Below are 10,055 nucleotides of genomic sequence, written 5' to 3'. Positions count from 1 at the left end.
CGCCGCCGCCCCGGGCAGCGCTCGACCCGCGGCCGCCCGCGCCCGGCAGAGCGGCGCCTTCCCGCTGCGGCTGGCAGCGGAGCCGGAGGAGCTCTGCTGGAAACAGGAATTCCGAGGATTTCCCACCGCGCAGCGCGGAAACAGCTGTCCCGTGGAGCCGAGCGACAGCTCGCCCCTCTGCTTTACATCCCGATTAATTCCCTCCCCAAAGGCAGCGCTCCCTGCTTTGGGTGACAGTTTTGATGCTGCTGTAACTTATCGTCGGGATCTGGCCGCCTCCCTAGTTTATCCCTGTAATCCCGGCTCTTCCGTGCGAGCCGCGGTGCAGCGTTTTGCACGTCCCTTGTACACAGACTTGTCAACAACGGGGAGTTGTGCAAGGCTCTCCCGCCCAGATAAGAGTCTAATGAGAAGTTAAACCCTGCTCGCGGTCAAAATAACAACACGTTGTTGTTGTGGTTGTTGCTGGTGAATAGAGGTGACGTTCCAGAAGTCCCTGCAGGATCGTTACGAGCAGATTGCTCTGGCTTCAAAAATAAGGACGTGGTGTGAAAGCCTTCCGTGCGGAGCCCGTCAGCTCCTCAGAGCTGGTTCAAGGGCTGCCTTTGGGTACGAGCTGTTGGTAGTTTGGTGGCTATCCCGGGTGCACGCAGGCCTGTCGGAGCTGCTGTGGGCTCCGTGTTGCAATGGGCGTTTTCAGCAGCAGAAAAATACAGGGGTGCTTTAACTGTCCGAGCTGTTGGCCTGGACTGGAAACCCAAATTCCATCCTAAGGAGATGCAAATACTTCTATTTTTTATGACAAGATTTTAAGTTTTTCTTTACTTCTTCAGAGTCTCCTTCTAATTCAACTGGCTTAGAGAACAAATACAGCCAGGACAAGCCTGCTGGTTTTTGCAGTCTGTTACTGCAGTGAGGAGCTGCTGGCCCTGCTTTTCTCTAAATACAGCGGCCTTGTTTCTGCACGTGTTCAGTTTGAGACATCTGCTCGTTAGTGAGCTGCAACATTAGCAGTTTAGTGAACAGTTAGCGGGAGTTAAAAAGAAGATTGATTCGAGTGTGGTGCCCCCGGCACCCCTTTTTTTCTTTTGGCTTTACAGGCAAAAGTAGTTCAGGTTCTGACAGAGAAACTTACCATTTTCAACTTGTTTTCTGCCGCTCCTTCCCAACCAGGATGAGACAGGAGCTTATCTCATCGATAGAGATCCCACGTATTTTGGTCCGATACTGAACTACCTCCGACATGGGAAACTTATCATCAACAAGGAGCTTGCAGAAGAAGGTAAGGGAAAACAAAGCACAGTGGGAGAGCTGCAGGTGCTGTTGGAGAGGGCAAGTGAAGGGCGTTATCAGACACTCATTGGAGCCCGTGGGCTCCTGCTGTGGCACCGTGCAGCTGCGTGAGTGAGCCACGCTTGTGAGCAGGGCTGTTTAAGGGTAGATTCCCAGAAAGATGCCTGCTAACGGGGACTAAATCACTAGATTCTGCACCGTCCTGGAAGCCGAGGCCTCCAGCTTGTCACACAAGCCAATGCTGCTGTTCAAATGGTGGTAAAAACGCTGCTGGAACCATCTCTTCCCCCCTCCCCAGGCTGTGGTGCTCCATAGCAAGAGGCTTTGGTGACTTTCCCCTGAGTGGGGCTGAGAGAACAACGCAGAGATTGTACCACAAAGTTTGGGATAGCCCCATGGACACCCCCTGTCACAGCAGCAAGTGACAGCTCATTGGATACAGGTCCCTTTCTCTAAGCCCAGAGGAATGAGATAGTGCCACAGCTCATTCGGGATCCAGGCACTGTTCCCCCTCTGTGCCAGACAGTGTCAGGAGCAGGTGTATCCCTGCACTAAAATCTTCCTCCTGCACTAAAGTCTTCCTTCTGCCCTGTCTCTTTTTGGTTCCTTTCTCAGGGGTACTGGAAGAAGCCGAGTTTTACAATATCGCCTCCCTTGTGCGGCTGGTGAAGGAACGGATACGGGATAACGAGAACAGAACCTCTCAAGTAATGCACATAAATTGAGCTACGAACTCGTTCACTCCCAGCAGTAGAGTGGAGGGACCAGCACTGCTGTAGGAGGCATTTACTTTTAGTAGCAGTTCTTCAGCTGAGTTTTAAAACATTGGGGATTGCCACTTTCTAAGTGGATGCAAGACACAGCTAAGAAAGAACATCCACAGGTTTTATAAGCACAGGCCATAGAGGAAAGGGTAATGAATAGTTCAGTGAAAGGACCCAGGGAACAAAGATGGATAATTTGAATTAAAAATACATGAAACTTGCTGCTTTGGAAGGTACAGAGCCAACAGCTCAGTGGGGCAGAGGTGAGATATTGTGGGTGGGTCATTCCTACTCAGACAAGTTTCCTCACAGGGCTTTTTATTTGCTTTGTGGTTGACAGGGAAGTGGGCAGTGCTGGAGCATCAGGGACATTCCTAAGCACTGCCAATTCCTCCTGTGTAAGATCTACCTTGTTTTGGCAGGTCCTATATCCTAGCTGTCTCCCTAGAGCCAAGCCTGTAGTGAGGAAATAACTGTAGTTTGCAGCATGTTTTGTTCAGTTTTTCTATTATGATTAGATATAATTTTTCCTTCTACAGACACTTTTCCTCTCTTCGGTGTCACTGTGCAACTTTTCCCTACTGCTGCTACGCAGCTATTAAGAAAAGCACAGTAGTGGGGATTACAGAAGAGAAACATCAAAACAAAAACACTAAATAGCTTTGAAAGCCAAAGGGGTTTTGGTTTCAGTGGCACTCAAGTTTCTAGAAGCTTTTGAGAGATGGGTACCCAGCTTAGGTACCTGTTTTAGAATCAGTTGGATGCTTGGAAGGAATGAAACCTCAAATTCTGCAACACTCAGATTTCTAAAATACTGACAAAATAGAACAGAAGACCTTACCAGAGGCTAATTAATTTCCTATTTTGATATTAAATTTAAAAAACATTAAATTCCTGGTTATTTTTACTCTGCTTGCCTTAGGGACCTGTGAAGCATGTGTACCGAGTCCTGCAGTGCCAAGAGGAAGAGCTCACACAGATGGTGTCCACTATGTCTGATGGGTGGAAGTTTGAACAGGTACCTTTACCAAAGAGCTTGTTTCTGACCCTCAGCAGAATCCCTGCAAAAGCAGCTTATGGAATGAGCCAAGATTGCTCCTTTGTTTCATGCTGCTCTTTTCTGAATGGAGCCTGAATTGAACAGCAGTCCATTTATGTGGAAAAACTGACCGGGAAACACAGGGGTCACTTGAACCCCTTCAGGAGATATTTCATTCTCTTGAAAGTCTCCAATGACTTCTTGTATCCTTGTCAAGCCCCAGGGTAGTTCTGCCCTTTTCCCCCGTTTCCTCACATGCTCCAGGCCCAAGTGCAACCATTTTATCCAAGAGAATTAAGGGAACCAGGAAGAAACACAGCATGAGTTTTCGCAGAGCTCAAAGGCAAGACTCCTGTGTCTGCTAAAGAGGTGTTGAGTGACATGAGAAATACCCTTCCTGCAGCTGCCTTTGTAATGCTGCCAGTTTCGGGGCTAGCTGTCGGTGAAGTTGCATGTGGCATTAGTTCCAGACTTGATTTCTGGAATCAGACACAGTCCTCTTATTTAGGAGGACAGAGAACTAGAAACCAGCTGGCTCATGTGTTGGTGCTGTATTAAGAAGCATCAAGACAGGCTCTGTGGATTACAGCTCTGCCATCTTCCCAGCGAGTCCAGCTTCCTGAAAAGTGGATTCTGTGGGAATTGTGCTGACATGAAATAATTCATAGGATTAGCAACAGCACCGATTCTTCACTTCTGTCACTTTTGAACTGCAGCTCTGTTCTGTTATGCCTGAAAACTCCTATTGCCTAGTGGGGAGAGAACAAAAAACTCTTGTCCCTGAGGCAGCTACTGAAACCTTTGGGTGACTGAGAACCTCTAGCTGCTTCATGGTGAGGCTGTTTACCAACATGCAATTTTGTTTCTCAAAAGTTTGCATGAGAGGTGCTGCCTTTGACAGCAGCCAAAAGCAAAGTCCATTTAGCCCAATTACTCCAAAAGGCACCAAGTCCACCCTTCTCCAGATGTTCAACTTAGCATGACTTCAGCTCCTCCCAAAAGTCAAGTGAATTTGCAAGCTAACATGCATTATGTAGCATGATAACATGCCATAACAGGGACAAAAGCCTGTAGCTAAATCTTAGCCTGGGCACCAATGATTCAACAGCATGGAGATTCCCTTAGCAAGCTCTCTCTGGATCCAGTCACATCACAGAATTAAAAAGACAATGGTTCAGAAACCTGTAGAAAAGCCAGAGCAGTAAACACTGTTGCAGCTTCATTACCTCTGTCAGCAGCAAGTCCTCAGAGGAATATGTAGCCTTTGAGATTCCGTGTAGTAACAGAGTCCTGCAAAAGAGAGAATAGAAATTTGGCATCTCAAAAGGAAATCCATTCTCCTCTGTTCTTACATTTCACTCTAACAGGCTGAAAATGCTGCTGTTTTCGTCAAAAGATGCTTTGTGTTTGTTCTGTAAATTGTGGCGTGAAGTGCAGCATTGAAATGTTTCAGGCATTCAAAGGAGGAAAAAAATATTGTTCCCATCCTGAGCCTGTCTTTTGCCCTTAGCACAAACATCACAAACTATTAGCAGTAGTAGAGGTCAGCGTGGCAGCCCCCAGCCTTCCTGCAGCTGCAGTGTGACCGTACAGATTATCATCTGTCTAGCAGGAATGTAGACAGTCTGAGACATCTGTCTTGTATAGAAATAAAAGCTGCGCCCTTTAAAATCCATTAGGACCTGGACAGTGGGGTGCATGCTGCCTATTAAAGTTCCCTAAATATATGCAGTTGATAAGGTTCACGTGACTTCCTTCAGATTAGTTAGATTTGCTGCTTGGAAAGCAGAACTGAGTTGCAAGTGACAAATTAGCTCTGCTCTCCAGGATGTCCTTTTAATGTAATAACGATAAATATGGGACAGATGGGGTTTCTTGGGTCTAGGCCAGACTCCTCATCACAACAGTAATGTAACATAATTCCATTTGTACAAATATCAAACTCCATCTTGACAGTGTCTACATGAAAAATGGAGCCAGTTTGCCACATGTCCCGTAGTTAATCTAACATCTGTCTGCAATAAAGAATTCTCTCCAGCTTTTATACAGTATCAGAAGGCAAGTTCAGAGCTGAGTTCAACATAGGCATAATTACTTTGCAAACCACAGAGGCAGTGTGGCTTTGTCCTTGTATAAATTAGTTGTGTTTTATATATTGCAAAACTGTGTGTGTTCCCTTTTTCTGCCCTCGGTAACTGGAAAACGCTTTGTTTTCAGCTGCTTTTTCAGGCTGGAATTTCCTCCTGGGGCTCCTGATGCCACTAGAGGGCCCTGGAGCTTGTCTGGTCTCTGCCTTACAAACACACACCAGAAAGCCTGTAACACAGCTGAACACCCAAGAGATATTTGGCCTCTTGACACTTCAGATCAGAATAGGTCTCACCAGAAAACCACATCTCACAAAGCAAGTGTAAGAAAAAAGCAAAAAAAACCCCAAATCTATTGATATAATCCTCCTTACCTTGGCTCTCTCCTGTCACAGCTGATCAGCATTGGATCTTCCTATAACTATGGGAATGAAGACCAGGCAGAATTCCTCTGTGTTGTGTCCAGGGAGCTCAATAACTCTACCAATGGTATTGTCATAGAACCCAGTGAGAAGGCAAAGGTAAGAAACCTGCTTGAGTATATTGACTTCAATTCACCTATGCAAAAAGATAATTAAAAAAATAAATACCTACCCCACCCTTCCTATGCTAGCAGAGCCATAGTTTGCAGCAGCAAATTGCATAGGAAACTCCTATTTCCTATTTTTGCGTGACTTTCTCCTCTTAAGAGATTTCCTGTTTTACTGTAGGACAAAACTAGGAGAGGAAACTCATAGGGTTCCTCAAGGTCCATTTGTAGGGAAGGCTCTGTATAAACTTCAGATTAAGACAAAGAGGTACAAGGTAAGTGAAGGGCAGTATAGCTGGGGTCCTTGCTGTCCCTGGTTGCACTAATTGATAGTGCTACAGGGAGCGACCTTCCTTCAACCAGCTCTTTTCCCCAGACTGGCCACAAAAGAGGAATTTTTAACTCCTTGCAGACAAGAACCAGTATTTCTAGACAAGGGGCTTTAACCAACCTGTCATTCATTTTGGCAACATAAACCCCAGTGACTTTCTCCTCCTTAATCCCTTTTTTCCTTCCCGCAAAATAAAAAGATTCTCAACATGAACTTTTGCATCCAAACTCATCCAAATTATTTACAGTGGCTCTCTGTTTCAGATTCTTCAGGAGCGAGGATCCCGGATGTAATCCAAGCATCCGCTGTTTCCACTCCCAGATGTCAAAAGGGCAGCCTAGCTGGGCCGAGCACCTCTCCGCAGTCCCACCTTGCCCTCGTGCACTAACCAAGCTAACGCAAAGCAAAGCCGAGCCTGTCCTGCCAACGGCAAATAATTCTGGTCGTAACCAAAGGCTTCCCTCTTCCACCGGAAACCAAGGAAGGAAAAGACTTTTCCAGCTGGATAGTCCTTTCCCGAAGTATTTGTTTTCTTGGCCAGCGCTGTATTGAATTTTTTCCAACAATGGCTGGGCCGGATTCCCAGTCGGAGCCTTTGCAGTGGCTGCTCAGGTCCACAACCCCTGTAGTCAGTCCTACCTTCCCCAGGCTGGCATAGGTGGAAAGAGGAGCTGGGTGGGAGCTGTGCTGCTGTTTGCACCTCAGTCCAACCCCAGAAAGGTGCAAGCACCTTGCAGTGCTCCCCTTCCTGCTCAGCCAGCCCCCACAAATCAGAACAAGGCTTTAAAAGGAGGAACAAAACCACTTGGAGAAAACCTACAAACTTTTTTTTTTTTCCCATTCTTGCTTTGTATTTGTTCCTTGTCCAGTTCCTAAGAGCTGAGTTTAGATACCACCAAGGGAGGGGAAGTTGTATGTCTGTCTAACGCAGGTCCTGCTGTTAACACTATTACAGATGGGCTCCTGGCGTTTCCCAAAGCCCATCCCTCCTCATGCATAAGTGAGAGACCTGTGTTCATCCCACGTGGCTGGAGAGAAGTTCTGTCCTCACTTCTCAGTTGCAGAGGGGCGACACCTTTCCCCCTCTGCTGTCTTGCCACGGCCGTATCTCAGCCTGGTGCAAAGTGACAAGGTTAGGGACTTGTTGCTGCCAAGTTCAGCTTTGCCTTGTTTGTCTGCAGTGGCGTGGGCTCTGTCTCCTTCCTCCTCACGGGAGGACCTCAGGCAGGATTTCTTTTGTACTGGAGCAAGCAGGTAGGTTTGCTTCAGCCCAGATGATTCTTTGCAGAGGAGATCCCCCTATTTACACGCAGTGATTTCTCTGCAGCCCCCTCCTGTCCCCCCCTTTTAAGAGTTCACCTCAAAGTACAGAGGGGCTTCACTGAGCTGGGGGAGGGGGGAATTGGTGAAAAGTTGCCAAACTGTTGTAATGTTTCTTGTCCAAAGTGACGTGTCAACTTCTGTGACTTTTTTTTCCTTTTTTTTTCGGAATGCCTTGGATGGATGTGCAAAATGTTTGTTTGTGCCTCTCTTGAATTCTTATCTTAGCCAAACTGCAGTCACTGGTCCCCTCTGTTAAGCTGTGCCATCCCTAACCAGGGGCATGTCCCTCCTAGTCTGGTAAATGGAATTTTTTAGGAATTTGCTGCATGTTTTGTCCCCTTTCATCCTGGCTTTGTTCTTTGTAGCGCGAGTGTCCCGGCACTTGGGTCTTTTGAGTCAAGTCCCAAACTGACATTAACCACCAAGCTTCAGAGATGCTGCAATTCAGAGACATTGACAGGGTCAGAGCAGTTGTGTCCTAATAAAACACCAGAAAATTCCTCCCCCGGACTGAGGAGTTTGGCTCCCTTCTGAAGGAATTCAGCTGCTTGTGGTCTCCTGAAAGGTGCGAGAGAGAAATAAGCAGGTTTCCCGTCTGCTCTCTTCCTCGCTGGCCGGGCCGCGGGGCAGCAGACAGTTACCAAGTACCAACAAGGGGTTCAGCAAACGAGCGCTGCCTCTTCTCGGTCCTCCTGGACGAGCTCTTGCCTGCATTTCCCCACCGCTTTGCCGACGTCCCCAGCGGAGGCTCGGCCTCGTTCCTCAGGAGGGGAGGTGGGTTAGTGGTGCCGGTCCTGCCCGCTGTGCCAGGCACCCCTGCGTCGCCCCCGTGTCGGGCAGAGGCTGCTGGAGCGCCGCTCGCTTGCTGCCCCGCCGCAGAACCCAGCCCAGCACCTTCCTCCATCTGTCCTGTTCATAACGCGGTGAGATGGTTTTGCTGTGATTAGAGCTGTGGCTGGGCTGAGTAACACTGTGATGTGTATAGATGTGTCTCCTCTGTCGGTACCTTGTAGCCTCGGTCGCTGTCGCTCTGTGCTCACAGCTGATGAGTATGTGCACGTATGCAAGTTAGCAGCCTCTAAAAGCCCGCTAACACATTCACCCATCGCTTCTCTCCCTTCCTCGGAGAAGGAGAGTTTGCGGTTGAGATACCAACCTGAAGGCAGCGGGGCCAGGTTGCGCTGTTGGTCACATCGAGGGCAGCCAGGCATCTTGCTGCTCCAACCGCAGAGCTCGTGGCACTGGGGTCACCTAGACAGAGCCGGTCAGTTCAGGACAGCTCGAGCGGATGGAGTGACGCCTTGCAGCTTTTCACCCCCACATCCCATCGCCGGGCCTAAGGGCGATACCATCACCCTCCCTTTGCCCCAGAGAGCATTAGCAGTAGAGTGGAACAGCTATTTTTAAGCTCACATGCACAAGAAAGGCTGCTCAACTTGCATCTCGATTTTCCCCTCCACGCTGCTCTCTGCACTAAGGTCATGCTTAGGGACTTAAGTCTCCTTGGGTTCAATTACTGAGTCTTTCAATTCAACAGAACAAGTTAAAAAACTGATCTGACAGTTACTGGCCATTCACAAGCTCTTGTGTGACATTTAGGACCAGGCATGAAGGCGTCCAGAGCAGGTATGTTCCCAGCAAAGGGATCTCCCTCTTTCCCGACTGCGCTAGGTCACCTTTACCCTCAGACCGTGGGCTGATCTCAGCATTATGCCCCGGTTGCATCTTTTCTGTGCTCAAGACAGGGCTTTTCCTTCCATTGCCTTTCACTCAGTCACAACTCTGTCAGACTAAAAATGAGCTAAGGTAAAATTTGTCCCGTTCACTCCAAAGAAGGTAGCGTGTTTTGGCAAGTAGGGTGGATGAACAGGCGTAGGAGATGAGCTGGATTCCTAAGGGCACTTGCATCTCATGGAAAGCTTCTCCTTAAAGCATTAGTCTTGGGAATGGAGAGCATGGGTTTTGTTTGTTTCCCAGTGGCCAAAATTGTTCCATTACAGTGAGACTGGAAATAACCTCTTAAAAGTGTCTTTGTTTCTGCACATTAAAAAAAAAAAAAAAAAGAAAAAAAATATCGATCTTCTCAGGGGTGACTGAGTGGGCTGAGGCAAAGGGGGGCATGGTCAGAGCTGCAGGGCGCCGGGACGGAGCCGCTGCCCGACCTGCGGCTGGGCCCTGGGCTCCTCCCCTCAGGTTTGCCTGCGAACCCGGAGGTTTTGTACAGTTTGTCACGTGTCAGTGCCCTTTGCTACTGGTTCTCTTTGTTTATTAAATGTATTTGAATAACAGTTGAGATGCTGTGATTAATTTTTTTTTCAATAAAGATTCTGAAATAGGTTCAAAGTTTGAACCGAGTCTGCATCCTGCTGCTTTTCTCATAGGCACTTGCTACCTTAGCACACAAACCCTGTGTAACAAGGGAGGAAACCTAGAAATTAGGTACCTCTAAGACTAACAGACTTGCAAGGAGGAGAACATTATTGGATTCTGGAGTCCTGCTTGAACCTGACTTTCTACAACACAAGAAAACCTAAACAACATGGGTTTACCAGGCCCCATTTCCAAATGCAACCACGAGGCCCCCCATGAGGCTGAAGGTAAAATAATTTTGCTAGTGCCAAGATAAAAGCAAAACACGGGAAAACGCAGTGCACCTTACCTGAAGGTTTGTCCTGGACACGAGGACTTG

The 10,055-nt window shown here is 47.9% G+C and overlaps 1 protein-coding gene across 1 annotated transcript in view; it reads left to right on the top strand.

Moving 5' to 3' along the window:
• KCTD2 (potassium channel tetramerization domain containing 2) overlaps positions 1 to 9,152 on the top strand; it is a 10,166-nt gene extending 1,014 nt beyond the window's left edge. The window contains exons 2-6 of the mRNA XM_026046836.1: positions 1,126 to 1,282; positions 1,909 to 2,000; positions 2,980 to 3,075; positions 5,579 to 5,704; positions 6,307 to 9,152. Coding sequence (XP_025902621.1) covers positions 1,126 to 1,282; positions 1,909 to 2,000; positions 2,980 to 3,075; positions 5,579 to 5,704; positions 6,307 to 6,336 — 501 coding nt within the window. The 3' untranslated portion in view covers positions 6,337 to 9,152. The remainder of the gene's footprint in view (positions 1 to 1,125; positions 1,283 to 1,908; positions 2,001 to 2,979; positions 3,076 to 5,578; positions 5,705 to 6,306) is intronic.
• Positions 9,153 to 10,055: the final 903 nt, after the last annotated feature.

Source organism: Nothoprocta perdicaria, unplaced genomic scaffold, assembly GCF_003342845.1.
Source record: "Nothoprocta perdicaria isolate Ctin4 unplaced genomic scaffold, notPer1 scaffold_46, whole genome shotgun sequence".
Lineage (NCBI taxonomy): Eukaryota > Metazoa > Chordata > Aves > Tinamiformes > Tinamidae > Nothoprocta > Nothoprocta perdicaria.
The sequence above is the reverse complement of the archived record's forward strand: the minus strand, read 5'-3'. Positions and strand labels throughout refer to the sequence as shown.